Source organism: Nerophis lumbriciformis, linkage group LG31 (assembly GCF_033978685.3).
Source record: "Nerophis lumbriciformis linkage group LG31, RoL_Nlum_v2.1, whole genome shotgun sequence".
NCBI classification, from domain to species: Eukaryota; Metazoa; Chordata; class Actinopteri; order Syngnathiformes; family Syngnathidae; genus Nerophis; species Nerophis lumbriciformis.
In genome coordinates this window covers 6,165,001-6,189,244 of record NC_084578.2, presented here as the reverse complement: position 1 = coordinate 6,189,244, position 24,244 = coordinate 6,165,001, and the positions used below count along the sequence as shown (strand labels likewise).

At 40.1% G+C, this 24,244-nt stretch overlaps 1 protein-coding gene across 1 annotated transcript in view; it reads right to left on the bottom strand.

The window, feature by feature from the left end:
* poglut2 (protein O-glucosyltransferase 2) overlaps positions 1-24,244 on the bottom strand; it is a 41,214-nt gene that overhangs the window by 15,156 nt on the left and 1,814 nt on the right. The window contains exons 2-6 of the mRNA XM_061926068.2: positions 14,465-14,670; positions 9,570-9,775; positions 6,966-7,043; positions 6,731-6,903; positions 1,846-2,083 (exon numbers count right to left, since the gene is read on the bottom strand). Of these exons, the coding sequence (XP_061782052.1) occupies positions 1,846-2,083; positions 6,731-6,903; positions 6,966-7,043; positions 9,570-9,775; positions 14,465-14,670 (901 nt within the window). The remainder of the gene's footprint in view (positions 1-1,845; positions 2,084-6,730; positions 6,904-6,965; positions 7,044-9,569; positions 9,776-14,464; positions 14,671-24,244) is intronic.

The window sequence follows — 24,244 nt, the reverse complement described above, 5'->3', positions numbered from 1 at the left end:
CAGCCGCCATCTTTTTTCCCGGTAGAACAGGAAGCGCTTCTTCTTCTACGCAAGCAACCGCCAAGGTAAGCACCCGCCCCCATAGAACAGGAAGCGCTTCTTCTTCTACTGTAAGCAACCACCCGCCCGCGTAGAAGAAGAAAAAGCGCGCGGATATCACCGTACGTTTCATTTCCTTTGTGTGTTTACATCTGTAAAGACCACAAAATGGCTCCTACTAAGCGACCGGGATCCGGTTCATGAAAAGACGCAATCTCTCCATCCGCACACGGATTATTATTTCACAGCAACTGGAGCACGTACGGTGAATATTCGCACCACAGGGAATGAGAAGTCATCCTTCACTGTGGTTCTAGCTTGCCATGCTAATGGCCAGAAACTTCCACCCATGGTGATATTCAAAAGGAAGACCTTGCCAAAAGAGACCTTTCCAGCCGGCGTCATCATAAAAGCTAACTCGAAGGGATGGATGAAGAAAAGATGAGCGAGTGGTTAAGGTAAGTTTAAGTTTACGCGAAGAGGCCGGGTGGCTTTTTTCACGCAGCTCTGTCCATGTTGATATACGTATGTTTGTGATTGCACATTTGCGTACATTTTGGGAGTGAACAGAGTTGTTAGAACGCTGGTTTTTAATATATTATTAAAGTTTGACTGACCTATCTGACTGTTTTTTTGACATTCCTTTAGCGCAGTTAGATGCGGCTTACAACACCGGGCGGCTTATAGGTGGACAAAGTTTTGAAATATGCCGTTCATTGAAGGCGCGGCTTTTAACCCAGGGCGCCTTATGGTGCGGAAAATACGGTACTCCCACCTTACATTCCTCAGGGACATTTGTATTAGATCTTTTAAGGAGGTGTTTTTTGTTTACATTGTTATTGCCTTCTGGTTAGCTAATGTTTGCCCTGCAGGTAATAGTCACATTTCCACCCCTTTATATATTAGGTATAGTTGTAAGTAAAAAAAAAAGGTCAAAGACAAAGCTATTGTGTTTCTTGAGTATATACACTTCACTGCCGATGTGGGGGGGCGCCACCTAAAATCTTGCCTAGGGCGCCAGATTGGTTAGGGCCGGGCCTGCCCTTTATCATTTATTATTTATAGGCAGAATAGAGCAACTCCAATTAAACGCGTTGTTAGCTGACTTTTTTACGAGTCAGAATGCATACAAAAAGAAAAAAATATACGTTCTGGTCATACATAAGGATTGTAAAAGATTGACAATTCCAAAAACAGTACGGTTCCCCTTTAAGACTTTAATTCAATTTAAGACTAGTTTACTAATGATAAACGTCTTTGATGCATCTGCATCCTGCCAACACACAATTGGACTGCGAGGTTTGTAGTAAAATCGAATTGAATCGCCGAATATTGGACGATTTGAAGACAGGCCTAACAGCTACTGTTACAGCTATAGATCCAGTCAGGGCTTTATTAAAGTTAAAGTTAAAATTAAAGTACCAATGATTGTCACACACTAGGTGTGGCGAGATTATTCTCTGCATTTGACCCATCACCCTTGATCACCCCCTGGGAGGTGAGGGGAGCAGTGGGCAGCAGCGGTGGCCGCGCCCGGGAATCATTTTGGTGATTTAACCCCCAATTCCAACCCTTGATGCTGAGTGCCAAGCAGGGAGGTAATGGGTCCCATTTTTATAGTCTTTGGTATGACCCGGCCGGGGTTTGAACTCACAACCTACCGATCTCAGGGCGGACACTCTAACCACTAGGCCACTGAGTATGATGTTGTTTTTAAATGAAAAAACAACATTTTAACTGGACTACAGCTGAATAATGTTAAAACCCCAACATGGATGGACACGAGCCGTACAGAGGCACGCTCACCTTGAAGAAGTCGAAGAAAGAGACGTGCTTGACCAGCGGCCCGTACAAGCTCTCGTCGTGTTTGAAGAAGAAAAAGTTGGTGAATGCCGCATCTATCGTGTTGGGGTGGGCCCTCGACAGCTTGACCAGTTCCAGACGCTCCTGGCGACTGTCCCGCCCCCTCCAGAAGGCCGTGGCATTCTTCTCAGCCCACGGTGGCCCGGTGTTTGCCTGCACGGACATCATGTCCAGGCTTACTCTGCATATTGGGTGGACGACATCAATTAGTTTCAAGTTTGATGTGCAAAGACCACTATTCATACATTATATTTATAAAAATGTGTTATTTTTGTCCTGAAAGGAATTACAATATTTACACATTGTCATTTTATGCTAAGTGCTCAAATCCATGGCTGTGTTTAAAATGTAATACTTCCGACAGTACTAGGGGTGTAACGGTACGTGCATTTGTATTGAACCGTTTCGGTACGGGGGTTCCGGTTCGGTTGTGTACCGAACGAGTTTCCAAACGGACATATTAAGTAGCGTAACGCACGTTGTGTAAACAATGCACACCGAGGCACAACACACGGCATGCTAGCAGCTAACGGGCTACGATAGACTGACCATATGTCCTCTTTTCACCGGACATGTCCTCTTTTGCGGAGCTGTCAGGGCGGATTTTATTAAATGCCTCAAATGTCCGGCATTTTGAGTTTGGGTTGCGTGTATTTTCAATGTACGTTCAGGGTTACGAAGGGGTTAAAAACAAAACAAATTGTGCGGGCAGCAGCATTGGTGAGGGAGGGGCAGAGACAGAGAGAGAGAGAGAGTTATGGTAAACGCGCATGCGTCGCCAGGCTCTGCTTTTTATCCATAGATTTATCACATTTAATTTTTTATTATCTATAGCAGGGGTGTCAAAAGTGTGCCCCGTAGGCCATTTGCGGCCCACAGCTAATGTTTTAAAGGCCCACGGCACATTCGAAAAATACTATTAAAATAAACAAAAACATAACAAAAGTGTAATAAAAAAGCTTAAAGGTTAAATGTAATTTAGAAAAAGTTGCAATGTTAAAGGGGAACATTATCACCAGACCTATGTAAGCGTCAATATATACCTTGATGTTGCAGAAAAAAGACCATATATTTTTTTAACCGATTTCCGAACTCTAAATGGGTGAATTTTGGCGAACTAAACGCCTTTCTAATATTCGCTCTCGGAGCGATGACGTCACAACGTGGCGTCACATCGGGAAGCAATCCGCCATTTTCTCAAACACCGAGTCAAATCAGCTCTGTTATTCTCCGTTTTTTCGACTGTTTTCCGTACCTTGGAGACATCATGCCTCGTCGGTGTGTTGTCGGAGGGTGTAACAACACGAACAGGGACGGATTCAAGTTGCACCAGTGGCCCAAAGATGCGAAAGTGAAAAGAAATTGGACGTTTGTTCCGCACACTTTACCGACGAAAGCTATGCTACGACAGAGATGGCAAGAATGTGTGGATATCCTGCGACACTCAAAGCAGATGCATTTTCAACGATAAAGTCAAAGAAATCTGCCGCCAGACCCCCATTGAATCTGCCGGAGTGTGTGAGCAATTCAGGGACAAAGGACCTCGGTAGCACGGCAAGCAATGGCGGCAGTTTGTTCCCGCAGACGAGCGAGCTAAACCCTCTATCGACCCTAGCTTCCCTGGCCTGCTGACATCAACTCCAAAACTGGACAGATCAGCTTTCAGGAAAAGAGCGCGGATGAGGGTATGTCTACAGAATATATTAATTGATGAAAACTGGGCTGTCTGCACTCTCAAAGGGCATGTTGTTGCCAAATGTATTTCATATGCTGTAAACCTAGTTCATAGTTGTTAGTTTCCTTTAATGCCAAACAAACACATACCCATCGTTGGTTAGAAGGCGATCGCCGAATTCATCCTCGCTTTCTCCCGTGTCGCTGGCTGTCGTGTCGTTTTCGTCGGTTTCGCTTGCATACGGTTCAAACCGACATGGCTGAATAGCTTCAGTTTCTTCTTCAATTTTGTTTTCGCTACCTGCCTCCACACTACAACCATCCGTTTCAATACATTCGTAATCTGTTGAATCGCTTAAGCCGCTGAAATCCGAGTCTGAATCCGAGCTAATGTCGCTATAGCTTGCTGTTCTTTCCGCCATGTTTTTTGTGTTGGCTTCACTATGTGATGTCACAGGAAAATGGACGGGTGGTTAAAATCAGGCACTTTGAAGCTTTTTTTTAGGGATATTGCGTGATGGGTAAAATTTTGAACAAAACTTCGAAAAATATAATAAGCCACTGGGAACTGATTTTTAATGGTTTTAACAATTCTGAAATTGTGATAATGTTCCCCTTTAACTAATAAAACAAAGCAGTTTTTTTTCCTTTCAAACCGTCATTGCTCAAAACATAACGTTGAATCAAAATCAATGTTATTATGAATTATTGACCTATCCAAGGTTCCGATTACTTCACATCAAATATTCCACTAAGAAAAATATTTTTGGTGGAAGATTTTGCAAATTTGGTAAATAAATAACCAAAAAATTTATATTTTGTTGTTTTCTTACTGTACCGAAAATGAACCGAACCGTGACCTCTAAACCGAGGTACGTAGCAAACCGACATTTTTGTGTACCGTTACACCCCTAATATATATAGATGTATATAAGAAATACTTATACCGCTATCCCTAAACACCTCTCCCCCCCATCTCCCGAATTCGGAGGTCTCAACGTTGGCAAGTATGGTTTAGGCAGGAGGAACATCGAATACATGCAACTGAGGCGAGCGTTTACCACATTTTGTTTACATCCTATATTTGTTATATTGTAGTGAGTTTTCATAATTCACCCACGGAACATTTTGTTATTGTTTGAGTTCCGGTGGGACGGGTTTTCACTAGGGATGTCCCGATCCAGGTTTTTGCACTTCCGATCCGATACCGATACTGACCGATACCAATACTGACCGATACTGGCCTATCCGAGCATGTATTAAAGTTTAAAGTTATTTAGCCTACTTAGTTGTCAGAATCATGTTGAAAAGGGTTTTAGTACTCTTGATAACAACTAGCCAGCTGAATTAGGGGAGTTTGAATAATACACAATGGTTGGTAACAAGAAACTGACCTGTTTATTCAAGGATAAACACAAAATAGACAAAATTATACATGACAAACAGAAATGGCATCATTGAAACAAGGGCTGGGCGATATGGCCTTTTTTTAATATTGCGATATTTTAAGGCCATATTGCGATACACGATATATATCTCGATATTTTGCCTTAGCCTTGAATGAACACTTGATGCATATAATCACAGCAGTATGATGATTCTATGTGTTTTGATTGATTGATTGAGACTTTTATTAGTAGGTTGCACAGTGAAGTACATATTCCGTACAATTGACCACTAAATGGTAACACCCCAATAAGTTTTTCAACTTGTTTAAGTCGGGGTCCACTTAAATTGATTCATGATACAGATATATACTATCAGATATATACTATCATCATAATACCGTCATCACACAAGATAATCACATTGAATTATTTACATTATTTATAATCCTGGGTGTGGAGGGGGGCGCCGGATGTAAGTGTCAAAAAGACAGCCAAAAGAGTTTAATATGAGAATAAATCTAAAGTTAAAATATAGGGTAGAAATGCACCCATTTGCAGGAAATGTAGTCTTGATTTTCAAAATTTTCTTTCAAGGCTTGCATGTCTACATTAAAACATTCTTCTTCATACTGCATTAATATATGCTACTTTTAAACTTTCATGCAGAGAAGGAAATCACAACTAAAAAAATCACTAATTTTTTCATACGGTGTTGATGTGGAAATTTTTGCCTCAGCATTTTGATGGTGTGGGCGTGTGGCACCGAATGGAGATAAGCGTCTCGACAGACGTCACAATATTTGAACAATGATGACGAAAACTGTTTTCTCTGTCGTGTCCGTGTGTCGAAAATTGTTATGCGCTTATTTTTTTATTAGATTTTGTGCGTGGCATAGATTTGCTATGCGCAGAGGACGCTTAAACAGTGCGCAATTGCACAGGCGAGCACCTTAGAGGGAGCGTTGCTCGCACGGCTGCGCTATCATCACAGCTAACGTTAGCCATGCTGCTACCTCTCTGCTTGGGGAGGACGTATACGTATGTGACGTATGACGTGACAGTATGTGACGTGTGTAAGAAGGTGCGCTCGCTGTCTGTGAGAGGGAGACTCAGGAAAGAGTGAGAAGAGCCTGTCGTGTAATGCCAGCAGCTAAAAGCAACTGCGTGAGAATTGTGGATGTGTTGAAGGTGTGCTGGAAAATGCGGAACGGAAATTACGGAGCAGCAGAAAAGTGGAAGGTATTATTTAAATCGGTGCGTTGGAAAACACGGACCGGAGTTTTTATTTAAACTGGATCTGGATCGGCATTTTCCCATGCCTTGCCGATACGCAATTTTTGGCAAATATCGGCAGCCGATCCGATCCAAATATCGGATCGGGACATCCCTAGTTTTCACGGGACACGTTTCCGGTGTTGTGTGTTGCACTGAGAAGCCACAGATGCACAGATACTGATCGATTGCTGATAAGAAAACAAAGTTAGCTCCATCTTTTGACAATCCTCCTTCAACTTCCATCTTCACACGCTACAATATTTCATAAAAAAAACACGGAAGTGAATGTTTCAAAACACGGACATACCCCACGTCTCATATTTGTCGAAATATTTACACAAAGTTTGGATTTTTGGAAGATGTATTTTTTTCTGTCATCTCCATTTCCTTCCATCTCTGTCACGTTGTTTGATTGAATCTCGGAACGTGAAACTCGCTCCTTTAATTTAGCATCAACACTGTAGATGTTGGTTGTTTTGTACGAGTCTTACCTTCCCATGGTCTCAAGGACAGACTCAGTCAGGTCATAAGTGGGCATGACAATATCTCTGGTGAGGTTCGAGCCACACCAGGAGAAGATGGGATGCAGCTTCTGCGTGGGCTTCCTCTTCTCGAGTGGCCAGTCACCCAGGTTGACAAAAAACTCCACATCAGGTAACTTCACCTGAACGCAACAACACGGACGGTGAATCCTTGGAATGAGAGCCGTGCTAGGTTGGAACTTACCTTTCTGCTGAGTGACAGGAGGATGGCGTCCATAAAGATCCTGAAACCCACATGCTCACCGTGTGTTTTAACATAGACCTGGGGAAAAAAAAATGTTAGAAACTATAAGAAAAGCCCGGCAGCTTTTGAATGAGGTCATCGGAAGAATGTTTAATTGTGAGATAATTATGTGGACGACACAACCTCAGCATGAACTTTAAAGTTAAACTTAAAGTACCAATGATTGTCACATACACACCAGGTGTGGTGAAATTTGTCCTCTGCATTTGACCCATCCCCTTGTTCACCCCCTGGGAGGTGAGGGGAGCAGCGAGCAGCAGCAGTGGCTGCGCCCGGGAATCATTTTTGGTGATTTAACCCCCAATTCCAACCCTTGATGCTGAGTGCCAAGCAGGGAGGTAATGGGTCCCATTTTTATAGTCTTTGGTATGACTCGGCCGGGGTTTGAACTCAGAACCTACCGATCTCAGGGCGGACACTCTAACCACTAGGCCACTGAGTAGGTGGCCTAGTGGTTAGAGTGTCCGCCCTGAGATCGGTAGCTTGTGAGTTCAAACCCCGGCCAGGGACGCATTGACCGTGACTAGGATGACCGAAGCTGTATTCGAAACAGGAACCCTCGAGTTTCTGGCTGGTCACTCCACTCCATTTGTGATTTCTGATTGTGTGTGAGGGCACTAAGTTGTGTGTGTATTGGCAAAGCAGCGAATATAGCACAGATCAGTTTGTTGTTGTTTTAGCTTGGTAAGAAGATAGTTGATCCATCACCTCTTCATTATGTTTGTTTGACATACAGTATTGTATAGCACTTTACATTATGTTTAAAGTGTACACACATTCACTAAAATGTTCTCAAGGCTGCAACCAATTATTCATATGGACATGAAATGTGCTTTCTCTATACAAACTTTTGGATTTACAAACCCTGTTCATCAACTAAGTTTGTAGAATGAGGTTCCACTGTATATGCTTTGCCATCCATAAAATATAATAGAATGGACTTTATTGTCATTATATTTGCATATAACGGGATTAAGGACTCCAACCTAAGGTGCGGTAGTGGGAACAAATATGGGATAAAAATAAATTACACAAGAAGCAATAAAGATAAAACTAAGAATTGAAATAAATCATACTTGCCAACCTTGAGACCTCCGATTGAGGGATGTGGGGGGCGGGGGGCGTGGTTGGGGGCGTGGTTAAAAGGGGAGGAGTATATTTACAGCTAGGATTCACCAAGTCAAGTATTTTATATATATATATATATATATATATATATATATATATATATATATATATATATATATATATATATATATATATATACACATAAGAAATACTAAGTCAAGTATTTCATATATAAGAAATACTAAGTCAAGTATTTCATTATATATATATATATATATATATATATATATATATATATATATATATATATATATATATATATATAAATAAAAGAAATACTTGAATTTCAGTGTTCATTTATTTACACTTATACACACACATAACACTCATCTACTCATTGTTGAGTTAAGGGTTGAATTGTCCATCCTTGTTCTATTTGTCACTATTTTTCTAACCATGCTGAACGCCCTCACTGATGATGCATTGCTTTGTGGCACGCAAAAAAGTGCTTTCATCAAATGCACTAGATGGCAGTATTGTCCTGTTTAAGAGTGTCACAACATTGCTGCTTACGGCAGACAAACTGCTTTATGGTAGACGAAATGCTGTTGTTGTGTGTTATTGCCGCGGCTGGGAGGACGTTAATGAAACTGCCTAACAATAAACCCACATAAGAAACCAAGAACTCGCCCTCGATTATTCTACAGTTATAACGTGATTGGGCAGGTACGCTGTTTATATTGTGTGCCTGAATTTCGGGAGAAAATTTGCCCCGGGAGGTTTTCGGGAGAGGCGCTGAATTGGGTTGGCAAGTATGAATAAATAGACTACTATCCAATAAAAATAATAAGCAATCCTGTACAATATACAAAACAATATACAAAATACTGTACAATATACAGAACAAGACAAGAGTACCGTAGTGATAACAATCAGTGTCAGATGTATTGCACTCGAAGGGTAATATTGCACAGTAGGGTATTAGGATAGGATATTGTATTGATCCAAAATATGTAGTTTGTCTACTAAGTTGTATCAATTTAAGATCACGATTTTAGAGAAACCAAAATACTTTGGTCAGTTTTTTTTTTACACAGATTGAGTGATACGACTAATACATAGTAGAAATACCCAATCATTCTTTAAAGTCCCTGAAAAGCGGGCCAAAAGCAAAGGAAAGGGGAACTTTCAAAGACAAGTCACAGGAAGAGTACCATAATTCTACGAACAATGCTGTAGTTACTGCAATTGCTTTACTTTTACAATGTCTTATTTTCAACACTCTTTTAAGAATAAAATATAGAATGGAATATATATTTTTTATCGCTACATTTGTAAAAGGACACCGAGCCTGTGTCCTTACATGAAGTATAATTAAAAATGGTAAAATACTGCAACCCTGAGACGGAAGTCATGAAGAAAGTGTTAATTAAAGTAGAGTCTTAACAAACATACACTTGAGTGTTTGTTGTGTACCTTGTTGTCTTTGATGGTGTAGTGGCAGAGGCTTTGTCGCTGCCCAAAGCGCTGCGGGATCTCCTGAGCGTTGCGATCTGGGTCGACATCGGTAAAATGGGACAGGTCCTGGTCTATCTGGACGTAGGACTGAGGGCAGTGCATGTGGTTCTGCCAGACTAAGCCGTCGGGCTGCGGACAGTCACAGCCCTCGTGGTAGACTGGGCCTGGGGAGGACAAGTTCCGTCACAAAAATAATGACGAAAACCTGTCAGAATGCTTATTATCAAAAGTATTCCCTGAAGTGATGTAGATGTGTACGAGTACTTCTGTAGTACTAATAGAATTCTAAGGTTTTTTTTGTATTTTTCGTGATGTCACGAATGCAGGCTAACAGTAACCTGTAAGAAAAACTGCAATGATAACTGTAGAGCCAGTAATGCAAGAGTTGAAGGAAAAAATAATTAATTAATTAAACAAAAAATAAATATATATATATATATATATATATATATATATATTTTTTTTTAAATAAATACATGAAGAAAAAAAATATATACATATATATATATATATATATATATATACATACATATATATATATATATATATATATAAATAAAATAATTAATTAATTAATTAAACAAAAAATAAATATATATTTTTTGTTTGTTTGTTTAATTAATTAATTTTTTTTTTATTTATATATATAAATGAAAAAATAATTAAACAAAAAAATATATATATATATATTACTTGTTGTTGTTTTGTTTAATTAATTAATTATTTTTTTATTTATATATATTTTTTTTCTTCATGTATTTATTTAAATAAAAAAAAAATATATATATATATATATATGTATACATATATTTATTGTTTATTTAAATAATTAATTATTTTTTATTTATATATATATATATATATATATATATATATATATATACATACATATATATATATATATTCTTTTTTCTTTCAAGTATTTTTTTTTGTAAGTACAATATTGTATGTGTCGAAAATTCACCATTATTCTTCGTCAATGACTGAATTTCAGATTTTCTTTCCCACAGAACATTGACATTAACATGACACTGTCAATTTGTTTGTCTAATGTTTTTGACACAATATTTTAGCTGAAAAAGTGTCAATCTACAGGGTCTGTGCTTAGTTCGTTTTAAGGGGGAACTGCACTTTTTTGTGAATTTAGCCTATCATTTACAATCCTTATGTGAGACAAGAACACATGTTTTTTCTTCTTTATGCATTCCATCCATCCATCCATTTTCTACCGCTTGTCTCTTTCACATTTCTCAAATACGACAAGTACATGGTGGCTAAATAAAAAAAACAGCCAACAATACACTATTTACATCTCACGACCTGAATATTAACCAAGTATTAGCAATATTGTTATTATAAACGCAAATGAAGACAAACTACTTTTAGTGGTGCCGTGATCACAGAGTTGCTATATTGACTTATTGAGCTGCTGCATCGCTTCCGAGTTGGTGAAAGTTGCTTCTAGATTATAAATCACGCCTCTCACCTGGATAGTAGAAGGTTGTGGACATAAACCGACAAGTTGGTCAACTTTGACAGATGGCGAGAAAGTGATGTTAGATCCACTATGGACTGGACTCTCACACTATTATGTTAGATCCACTATGGACTGGACTCTCACTATTATGTTAGATCCACTATGGACTGGACTCTCACACTATTATGTTAGATCCACTATGGACTGGACTCTCACTATTATGTTAGATCCACTATGGACTGGACTCTCACTATTATGTTAGATCCACTGTGGACTGGACTCTCACTATAATGTTAGATCCACTATGGACTGGACTCTCACTATTATGTTAGATCCACTATGGACTGGACTCTCACACTATTAAGTTAGATCCACTATGGACTGGACTCTCACTATTATGTTAGATCCACTATGGACTGGACTCTCACACTATTGTGTTAGATCCACTATGGACTGGACTCTCACTATTATGTTAGATCCACTATGGACTGGACTCTCACTATTATGTTAGATCCACTGTGGACTGGACTCTCACTATAATGTTAGATCCACTATGGACTGGACTCTCACTATTATGTTAGATCCACTATGGACTGGACTCTCACACTATTAAGTTAGATCCACTATGGACTGGACTCTCACTATTATGTTAGATCCACTATGGACTGGACTCTCACACTATTGTGTTAGATCCACTATGGACTGGACTCTCACTATAATGTTAGATCCACTATGGACTGGACTCTCACTATTATGTTAGATCCACTATGGACTGGACTCTCACACTATTATGTTAGATCCACTATGGACTGGACTCTCCCTATAATGTTAGATCCACTATGGACTGGACTCTCACTATTATGCTAGATCCACTATGGACTGGACTCTCACACTATTATGTTAGATCCACTATGGACTGGACTCTCACTATTATGTTAGATCCACTATGGACTGGACTCTCACTATTATGTTAGATCCACTATGGACTGGACTCTCACTATTATGCTAGATCCACTATGGACTGGACTCTCACACTATTATGTTAGATCCTACTCAGTGGCCTAGTGGTTAGAGTGTCCGCCCTGAGATCGGTAGGCTGTGAGTTCAAACCCCGGCCGAGTCATACCAAAGACTATAAAAATGGGACCCATTACCTCCCTGCTTGGCACTCAGCATCAAGGGTTGGAATTGGGGGTTAAATCACCAAAATGATTCCCGGGCGCGGCCACCGCTGCTGCCCACTGCTCCCCTCACCTCCCAGGGGGTGATCAAGGGTGATGGGTCAAATGCAGAGAATAATCTCGCCACACCTAGTGTGTGTGTGACAATCATTGGTACTTTAACTTTAACTTTAACTTTTTGACTGGACTCTCACACTATTATGTTAGATCCACTATGGACTGGACTCTCACTATTATGTTAGATCCACTATGGACTGGACTCTCACACTATTATGTTAGATCCACTATGGACTGGACTCTCACACTATTATGTTAGATCCACTATGGACTGGACTCTCACACTATTATGTTAGATCCACTATGGACTGGACTCTCACTATTATGTTAGATCCACTATGGACTGGACTCTCACTATTATGTTAGATCCACTATGGACTGGACTTTCACACTATTATGTTAGATCCACTATGGACTGGACTCACTATTATGTTAGATCCACTATGGACTGGACTCTCACACTATTGTGTTAGATCCACTATGGACTGGACTCTCACTATAATGTTAGATCCACTATGGACTGGACTCTCACTATTATGTTAGATCCACTATGGACCGGACTCTCACTATTATGTTAGATCCACTATGGACTGGACTTTCACACTATTATGTTAGGTCCACTATGGACTGGACTTTCACAATATTATGTTAGATACACTATGGACTGGACTCTCACTATTATGTTAGATCCACTATGGACTGGACTCTCACACTATTGTGTTAGATCCACTATGGACTGGACTTTCACACTATTATGTTAGATCCACTTTGGACTGGACTCTCACACTATTGTGTTAGATCCACTATGGACTGGACTTTCACACTATTATGTTAGATCCACTATGGACTGGACTATCACACTATTATGTTAGATCCACTATGGACTGGACTCTCACACTATTATGTTAGATCCACTATGGACTGGACTTTCACACTATTATGTTAGATCCACTATGGACTGGACTCTCACACTATTAAGTTAGATCCACTATGGACTGGACTCTCACACTATTGTGTTAGATCCACAATGGACTGGACTCTCACTATTATGTTAGATCCACTATGGACTGGACTATCACACTATTATGTTAGATCCACTATGTACTGGACTCACTATTATGTTAGATCCACTATGGACTGGACTCTCACACTATTGTGTTAGATCCACTATGGACTGGACTCTCACTATAATGTTAGATCCACTATGGACTGGACTCTCACTATTATGTTAGATCCACTGTGGACTGGACTCTCACACTATTATGTTAGATCCACTATGGACTGGACTTTCACAATATTATGTTAGATCCACTATGGACTGGACTCTCACTATTATGTTAGATCCACTATGGACTGGACTCTCACACTATTGTGTTAGATCCACTATGGACTGGACTTTCACACTATTATGTTACATCCACTATGGACTGGACTCTCACACTATTGTGTTAGATCCACTATGGACTGGACTTTCACACTATTATGTTAGATCCACTATGGACTGGACTCTCACACTATTATGTTAGATCCACTATGGACTGGACTCTCACTATATTCTTAGATCCACTATGGACTGGACTCTCACTATTATGTTAGATCCACTATGGACTGGACTTTCACAATATTATGCTAGATCCACTCGACGTCCATTGCACCGGTCGCCCTAGAGAGGGGGTGGGGGTCACCCACATCTGCGGTCCTCTCCAAGGTTTCTCATTGTCATCCCACTGGGTTGAGTTTTTCCTTGCTCTGATGTGGGATCTAAACCGAGGATGTTGTTGTGGCTTGTGCAGCCCTCTGAGACACTTGTGATTTAGGGCTATATAAATAAACATTGATTGATTGATTGATGCAATGTCATTTCCAACTATTTTTTGATCAAATAAAAGCAGAACTTGTGAAAAAATCTGAGATTGTTTCTTTAGGCCATATCGCCCAGGCCTATATCAGCCCCTGGCCTAGTGTCTGCCACGTATACATAATGTATCGTTTTCAGGTTGAACGTCTTTTTACACTTGGATGGCAGCGTTTTGTAGAGGGGGTTTAACATGGGATTCCTCTTTTCTGGAACAGACAGTCTTGAACCTTAAAGATTCCACCGTACTTCTGACATCACAACACAATTGTAGGCACTCTACCTGTGAGGATAAATGGAGACTTGGCCACATCTTTGTCCTGGAGCATAACGTGAATGTGAACGTCCGTGTAGCTGGCATACATTCTATAGCGAACCAGGAAAGACCCATCCCGACGATCCAGGACCTGAATCCAAATCCTGGGGAACTGTTCCGACGGGGACACAATCTTCACCTGAAATGTTTTCTCCCCGGGTGATGTCGTTAGACTGCGGAGACATAAAGGGAGAGATCTAGTGTCGTATTGATATTTTTGGTTCATTTAGCCATTTTTATGCTTGAAAATGCTTCATTAATGGTAAAATGACGTAGCGTGGTTGACACCGTTAACCACGCTATACTGTTGGATAAGCTCAGAGCAATCGGATTTGATAAAACCTCATCGAGCTGGATGCAATCTTACTTGGAGGGGAGGAAACAGGTGGTAGAGGTGAACGGCACCGTGTCCCCCACACCCTCTCAGTAAGCTGTGGAGTCCTCAAGGGCCTTTACCTTTACTGTTCCTAATATACGTAAACCACACGTCATCAGCATGCGACTGTGAATTGTTCTTGTTTGCGGATGACTCGGCCTTGCTGGTATCAGACAAGGACAAGTCACAGGTGGAGAAAATCCTCAGTGCTGAACTCTGTAGAACAGGGGTGCTCACACTTTTTCTGCAGGCGAGCTACTTTTCAATTGATCAAGTCGTGGGGATCTACCTCATTCATATATATAATTTATATTTACTTATTTATGAAATATATGTTTTTGTTAACAAGTTAAAGGTGTTTAATGATAATGCAAAGCATGTTTAACACATATAGTTAATATTGTTAATACATTAAAGGTGTTTAACGATAATACAAGTATGTTTAATACATATAGTTAATATTGTTAACAAGTTAAAGGTGTTTAAAGATAATGCAAGCATGTTTAACACATATAGTTAATATTGTTAACAAGTTAAAGGTGGTTAAAGATAAAACAAGCATGTTTAACACATATAGTTAATATTGTTAACAACTTAAAGGTGGTTAAAGATAAAACAAGCATGTTTAACACATATAGTTAATATTGTTAACAACTTAAAGGTGGTTAAAGATAAAACAAGCATGTTTAACACATATAGTCAATATTGTTAACAACTTAAAGGTGGTTAAAGATAATACAAGCATGTTTAACACATATAGTTAATATTGTTAACAAGTTAAAGGTGGTTAAAGATAATACAAGCATGTTTAACACATATAGATTCCTTTCTTTCACGAAGACAAGAATATAAGTTGGTGTATTACCTGATTGTGATGACTTGCATTGATTGGAATCAGACAATGGTGATGATAATGTCTGCATTTTCGAATGGAGGAGAAAAAAAGTCCTCCTTTCTGTCCAATACCACATGAAAGTGGTTGGTTTTTGGCATCTTATTTGTCCAGCTTCCGTACTCCTTTGTATACACTTTACAAGAAATACATTGTCGGCAAACTCCGTAGCTTGCTAGCTTGTGCACGCCAGCTTTCTGAGACTCTTATTTTGGTAGCGCAGGCAGGATGAAGCAGAGCTTTTGTTGTGCAACTGTGCAGTCGGTCTTTGGAGTTTTGACGACAGGTACGGCGCCAGAGTCTGTTGAAATAAAGTGTTTCTCGCCTTCCAGTCGGTAATTTTAATGAGCTGGCAGCAGCCAGCGTCATCTCAGAAGACCCTCGGGTGCCGTGAATGTCAATCAAGTGACGAAAGTGACGTCATAGTGAAGATTTATGATCGCTCATTTTTAGGACTATTTTTTTAATGCCTGGCTGGTGATCGACTGACACACCCTCCGAGATCGACCGGTAGATCGCGATCGACGTAATGAGCACCCCTGCTGTAGAACATGCACCTGGCTCGCTGACAACAAGCTATCCATACACTTGGGTAAAACGGAATCCATCCTATTTGGGTCCCACATCAACCTTAAGAAAGTCAATGACTTCACTATAAAAGTGGGTGAAATTGTTATCACCAGGAAAGATGAGGTCACCTACCTAGGTTCCATTCTAGAGGCTAATCTTTCCTGTGATAAAATGGCAACCAAGGTGATCAAAAAGGTCAACCAACGAACAAGATTTCTCTACAGAATCTCCTCTCTGGTCAACAAAAGCACCTTGAAGATTCTAGAGGGAACTCTCGTTCAACCCTTTTTCGATTACACTTGCACCTCCTGGTACCCTAGCACCTCCAAAACCCTCAAATCTAGACTCCAAACATCCCAGAACAAGCTAGTCAGGTTACTTCTAGACCTCCACCCCAGATCATACCTCACTCCTACCCACTTCTCTAAAGTGGGCTGGCTCAGGGTGGAGGACAGAGTAAAACAACTTGCACTGAGCCTGGTCTATAAAATCCGCTACACCTCCCTGATACCGAAGTACATGTCAAACTACTTCCAGAACGTAAATGGCCGCCATAACCACAACACCAGGGAGAGCTCTACTAGGGATGTCCCGATCCGATATTTGGATCGGATCGGCTGCCGATATTTGCCAAAAATTGCGTATCGGCAAGGCATGGGAAAATGCCGATCCAGATCCAGATTAAAAAAAAACTCCGGTCCGTGTTTTCCAACGCACCGATTTAAATAATACATTCCACTTTTCTGCTGCTCCCTAATTTCCGTTCCGCATTTTCCAGCACACCTTCAACACATGAATTCTCACGCAGTTGCTTTTAGCTGCTGGCATTACACGACAGGCTCTTCTCACTCTTTCCTGTGTCTCCCTCTCACAGACAGCAAGCGCACCATCTTACACACGTCACATAATGTCACGTCATACGTCACATACTGTCACGTCATACGTCACATACTGTCACGTCATACGTCACATACGTATACGCCCTCTCCCAGCAGAGAGGTAGCAGCATGGCTAACGCTAGCTGTGATGCTAGCGCAGCCGTGCGAGCAACGCTCCCTCTAAGGTGCTCGCCTGTGCAATTGCACACTGTTTAAGCGTCCTCTGTGCATAGCAAATCTATGCCACGCACAAAATCTAATAAAAAAATACCGTATTTTCCGCACTATAAGGCGCACCTAAAAACCACAATTTTTCTCAAAAGCTGACAGTGCGCCTAATAACCCGGTGCGCTTTATTACGATTCATTTTCATAAAGTTTCGGTCTCGCAACTTCGGTAAACAGCCGCCATCTTTTTTCCCGGTAGAACAGGAAGCGCTTCTTCTTCTACGCAAGCAACCGCCAAGGAAAGCACCCGCCCCCATAGAACAGGAAGCGCTTCACTCGCCCCCATAGAACAGGAAGCGCTTCACCCGCCCCCGGAAGAAGAAGAAAAAACGCGCGGATATCACCGTACGTTTCATTTCCTGTTTACATCTGTAAAGACCACAAAATGGCTCCTGCTAAACGATCCGGTTCATAAAAAGACGCAATCTCTCCATCCGCACACGGATTACTACCGTATTTCACAGCAACTGAACCGCACTGTGGAACGGGAGCACGTACGGTGAATATTCGCTCCACAGGGAATGAGAAGTCATCCTTCACTGTGGTTCTAGCTTGCCATGCTAACTTCCACCCAGGGTGATATTCAAAAGGAAGACCTTGCCAAAAGAGACCTTTCCAGCCGGCGTCATCATAAAAGCTAACTCGAAGGGATGGATGGATGAAGAAAAGATGAGCGAGTGGTTAAGGGAAGTTTACGCGAAGAGGCCGGGTGGCTTTTTTCACACAGCTCCGAAGGCGAACACACCTTCACTAAGACGGGCAGACAGCCTCGGACGACATACGCCAACATCTGCCAGTGGATCGTAAATGCTTGGGCAGATATTTCGGTCACAACTGTGGTCCGAGCTTTCCGGAAGGCAGGATTCACAGAACAACAGCGACACTGACTCCCGATGACTTCTACGAGACGGAACCGGCCATTTTGGATCCCACGCTTGCGCAATTTTTCAATTCGGACACCGAAGACGAAGAATTCGAAGGATTTACGAATGAAGAATAACTTCAGAAGGTGAGCGCTATGTTTATTTTGTGTGTTGTGACATTAACGTTCGAGCAACATTATGTTACTATTGCTCTACACCATTTTGAATTTTACTATGTTTGTGATTGCACATTTGCGTACATTTTGGGACAGAGTTGTTAGAACGCTGGTTTTCAATATATTATTAAAGTTTGACTGAACTATCTGACTGTTTTTTTGACATTCACTTTAGCGCAGCGTTTTTTTGACATTCACTTTAGCGCAGCGTAGGCGCGGCTTTTAGTCCGGGGCGGCTTATTGGTGGACAAAATTATGAAATATGTAATTCATAGAAGGTGCGGCTAATAATCCGGTGCGCCTTATAGTGCGGAAAATACGGTAAGCGCATAACAATTTTCGACACACGGACACGACAGAGACAACAGTTTTCGTCATCATTGTTCAAATATTGTAACGTCTGTCGAGACGCTTATCACCATTCGGTGCCACACGCCCACACCATTAAAATGCTGAGGCAAACATTTCCACATCAACACCGTATGAAAAAATTAGCAATTTTTTTAGTTGTGATTTCCTTCTCTGCATGAAAGTTTAAAAGTAGCATATATTAATGCAGTATGAAGAAGAATGTTTTAATGTAGACATGCAAGCCTTGAAAGAACATTTTGAAAATCAAGACTACATTTCCTGCAAATGGGTGCATTTCTACCCTATATTTTAACTTTAGATTTATTCTCATATCAAACTCTTTTGGCTGTCTTTTTGACACTTACATCCGGCGCCCCCCTCCACACCCTGGATTATAAATAATGTAAATATTTCAATGTGATGATCTTGTGTGATGACTGTATTATGATGATAGTATATATCTGATAGTATATATCTGTGTCATGAATCAACAACTTAAACAAGTTGAAAAACTTATTGGGGTGTTACCATTTAGTGGTCAATTGTACGGAATATGTACTTCACTGTGCAACCTACTAATAAAAGTCTCAATCAATCAATCAAAACACATAGAATCATCATACTGCTGTGATTATATGCATCAAGTGTTCATTCAAGGCTAAGGCAAAATATCGAGATATATATCGTGGATCGCAATATGGCCTTAAAATATCGCAATATTAAAAAAAGGCCATATCGCCCAGCCCTAGTTCAATGATGCCATTTCTGTTTGTCATGTATAATTTTGTCTATTTTGTGTTTATCCTTGAATAAACAGGTCAGTTTCTTGTTACCAACCATTGTGTATTATTCAAACTCCCCTAATTCAGCTGACTAGTTGTTATCAAGAGCACTAAAACCCTTTTCAACATGATTCTGACAACTAAGTAGGCTAAATAACTTTAAACTTTAATACATGCTCGGATAGGCCAGAATCGGTATCGGATCGGAAATGCAAAAACAATATCAGCATCGGATCGGAAGTGCAAAAACCTGGATCGGGACATCCCTAAGCTCTACTAACCACGTTAAACCCAGATTCCAATCTAACAAAGGTCTTAACTCATTCTCCTTCTATGCCACATCAATATGGAATGCACTCCCAACAGGTGTAAAAGAAAGTGCATCTCTATCCTCCTTCAGAACCGCACTAAAAGAACACCTCCAGGCAACGTCAACCCTTGACTAACACCCTCCCCCTTCCACATCCCACCTCCCCGGATTGTAAATAATCAAATGTAAATAATCAAATGTATATACTTGTTCTTATGCTTTCTGAACTCACTATGTTCACTACTTGCTGTACATATCCTACCAAGTCAGACCTACTATGTTTCAATGTCCATTTCTCTGATGATGCAATTGTTGATGACTGAAGTGCTGATATCAACCAAACCCTCCACATCCCACCCCCCGGATTGTAAATAATTCAATGTATATACTCTGATGATTAACTTGTGTGATGACTGCATTATGATGATAATATGTACCGTATTTTTCGGCCTATAAGTCGCAGTTTTTTTCATAGTTTGCCCGTCCAGTGCGACTTATATGTTTTTTTCCTTCTTTATTATGCATTTTCGGCAGGTGCGACTTATACTCCGAAAAATACGGTATTTGTACCATGAATTGATTAACGTGGACCCCGACTTTAAAAAGTTGAAAAACTTACTGGGGTGTTACCATTTAGTGGTCAATTGTACGGAATATGTACTGTACTGTGCAATCTACTAATAAAAGTTTCAATCAATCAATCAAAAGAATATGCTTTTTTTTTTTTGCCGGTAACACAAAGTTAAGATATTGATGTTTTGTAGTGATGGGTCCGGCAACACCGATGCATCGACGCATGCGTCGAGCTCATAGAGCAAAACCCTGTGTCGGTGCGCGTATCGCTTTTAGAAAGTCACGTGACCGATCATGAGCTGTTTTGCTCACGTGACCGATACGCGAACTGCGTCGCACTGACGCCTCCTCTGTGCCCTGTGAGCGGGTCTTTTCTACAGCCGGAGAAATAATAACTAAGAAAAGAAAGCGTCTAAAATTGAATACGTTGGAAAAACTGTTGTCTTTTTTAATAAAAATGTGTAAAAAAAAAAAAAAAATTATAATTTCCAGGTCCACAAGCATCCTCATTCACAACATGTTCTCTTAGATTTCCATGTTATGATACATGTTCACATTATTTATTGACTGTATCTAAAAAAGACAAAAAATATATTTTTATTTAAATGAAGTTATGAAATAATCCTAAATGAAATACAATGACTTGGTTTATATTATCAAATCAAATCAAATCAACTTTATTTATAGAGCACATTTAAAATTTACCACAGGGGTAGCCAAAGTGCTGTACAATGAGCAGGTTAAAAGATAAAACGAGTACCGAGCAAACACAACACAACACAAACAGAACACGATAAAAAATAAATAATTAAAATAGAATAAATAAAAACATAAAAACAGGTTCACAGCAGGTGTATTATGGGGCGCCATTGCAGGATGGATATCACTCAGTGTTAAAAGCCATGGAATAAAAGTATGTTTTTAAGAGAGATTTAAAAACAGGAAGAGAGGAGGCTTGTCTAACACTCAGGGGTAGGTCGTTCCAGAGCTTGGGAGCAGCAACGGCGAAAGCTCTGTCACCTCTAAGCTTCAGCCTTGTGTCAGGGACTGTCAACAGCAGCTCATCGGCTGATCTTAAGGATCGGGTGGGGCAGTAAGGCTGAAGGAGGTCGGAGAGATAGGTTGGCGCGAGGTTGTTTAGACATTTAAAAACAAATAAAAGGAGTTTAAAATGTATTCGGTAACGCACAGGGAGCCAGTGAAGGGACGCTAAAATAGGGGTGATGTGCTCACGTCTGCGGGTCTGTGTTAGCAGACGAGCAGCAGAGTTCTGCACGAGCTGCAGGCGGGCGAGGGAGGCCTGGCTAATGCCAACATACAGGGCATTACAATAATCAAGACAAGTCGAGATAAAAGCGTGGATTAATTTCTCAAGATCATGTCTTGATAGAAGCGGTTTCACTTTCGCTATTTGGCGTAATTGATAAAAGCTTTTTTGAACGACGCTGCTGATTTGTTTTTCGAATTTAAAATCTGAGTCAAACTTTACCCCCAGGTTTGTGACAGAGTCGCTGAGATACGGGGTCAGAGTGCCGAGGTCAACGTTGGGGGAGGGAGAGCGACTTGGACCGAACAACATAACTTCTGTTTTATCTTCATTTAGGCTCAGGAAGTTAGCTGAAAGCCAGACTTTGATGTCGTGCAGGCAGTCAATAAGATGTTGAACCGTGTTATTTTGTGCCATGGGAAAATAAATCTGGCAATCATCGGCATAAAAATGAAATGCAATACTGTACTTCCTAAAAATAGAACCAAGGGGGAGAAGGTAAAGCGCAAATAAAATTGGGGCAAGGATTGAGCCCTGGGGGACCCCATGTGGTAAAGGAGCTGTGGACGACATAAAATTATTATTATATTATTGTATATACTAGGTCAGTGGTTCTCAACCTTTTTTCAGCAATGTACCCCCTGTGAATTTTTTTTTAATTCAAGTACCCCCTAATCAGAGCAAAGCATTTTTGGTTGAAAAAAAAAAGATAAAGAAGTAAAATACAGCACTATGTCATCAGTTTCTGATTTATTAAATTGTATAACAGTGCAAAATATTGCTCATTTGTAGTGGTCTTTCTTGAACTATTTGGAAAAAAAGATATAAAAATAACTAAAAACTTGTTGAAAAATAAACAAGTGATTCAATTATAAATAAAGATTTCTACACATAGAAGTAATCATCAACTTAAAGTGCCCTCTTTGGGGATTGTATTAGAGATCCATCTGGATTCATGAACTTAATTCTAAACATTTATTCACAAAAAAAAAAATCTTTAACATCAATATTTATGGAACATGTCCACAAAAAATCTAGCTGTCAACACTGAATATTGCATTGTTGCATTTCTTTTCACACTTGTTTTTGACAGACATTTTAGTGACAAACCTGAGCTTGTGCTTCACTGAGTTTATGAACTTACATTCATATTTTGTTGAAGTATTATTCAATAAATATATTTATAAAGGATTTTTGAATTGTTGCTATTTTTAGAATATTTAAAAAAAATCTCACGTACCCCTTGGCATACCTTCAAGTACCCCCATTTGAGAACCACTGTACTAGGTCATAAAATCAGTGTCAGTTGAGTCGGTCCATAGGTTGCCTGTAGGGATTTTTAATGTCCAGCAGATGTCAGTATTTAGTGACACAGTATCGACACAGTATCAATACAGTTTTGCAATGTGTCGAAACGCTTCATGACGCCTCATCAACCCATCACTAATGTTTTGTATTCAGATAGTGTATTGACTGACTATATTGTGTTGGTTTTAGTATATTTAATGTACAAAATGTATCAAAGTGGCCCCCGCATTCTTCAATTTGTCTTTATGTGGCCCTCACTGGAAAAAGTGTGGCATACTTGCCAACCCTCCCGGATTTTCCAGGAGACTCCCGAAATTCAGCGGCTCTCCCGAAAACCTCCCGGGACAAATTTTCTCCCGAAAATCTCCCGAAATTCAGGCGGAGCTGGAGGCCACGCCCCCTCCAGCTCCATACGGACCTGAGTGACGTGTTGACAGCCTGTTCACACGTCCGCTTTCCCACAATATAAACAGCTAATGATGGAGGGCGATTTCTTGGTTTCTTATGTGGGTTTATTGTTAGGCAGTTTCATTAACGTCCTCCCAGCGTGGCAACAACACATAACAACAGCAGTCAAGTTTTCGTCTACTGTAAAACAGTTCGTCTGCCGTAAACAGCAATGTTGTGACACTTTTAAACAGGACAATACTGCCATCTACTGTACATGCATATGTGACCCACCCATAATGTGTCACATTTTTGTGTTGATTTATTTATTTTATTTTGTGGTTTGAATTAGTTTTTGGAGCTGTCATTACACATTTATCAGTATTCACATTGGTCAGTAGGGCGTTTCTTCCCAATTGAATGCTATCACCTGCAGACCGGAAGTGTCTTGTCATTCTGATGAGAGCGACCAGTCTGTGAACAATTGAAATGTCCTGTGTGCTTTTTCCTCCTGTATAACAGGTTCGTTTTGGTGAATCAACTCACTGAATAATATCCATGTGATCTTTATAAGTTTAAGTACACATTCTGATGGTGGAGCCTATCTCTAAAGTGTTTGTGAGTGGTAGTTTGTATTTGTGAATGAATCCAGTGCACAGCTGCAGTAATCATTACAAAATGGCGAAGTGAGTAGGCAATGTTTATATAAGAACTTCTGATCCTAATTCAGACTCCCAAATTAGAGCTCCCGTTTTCTTATTGATTTTATAATGTATATTTGTATAAT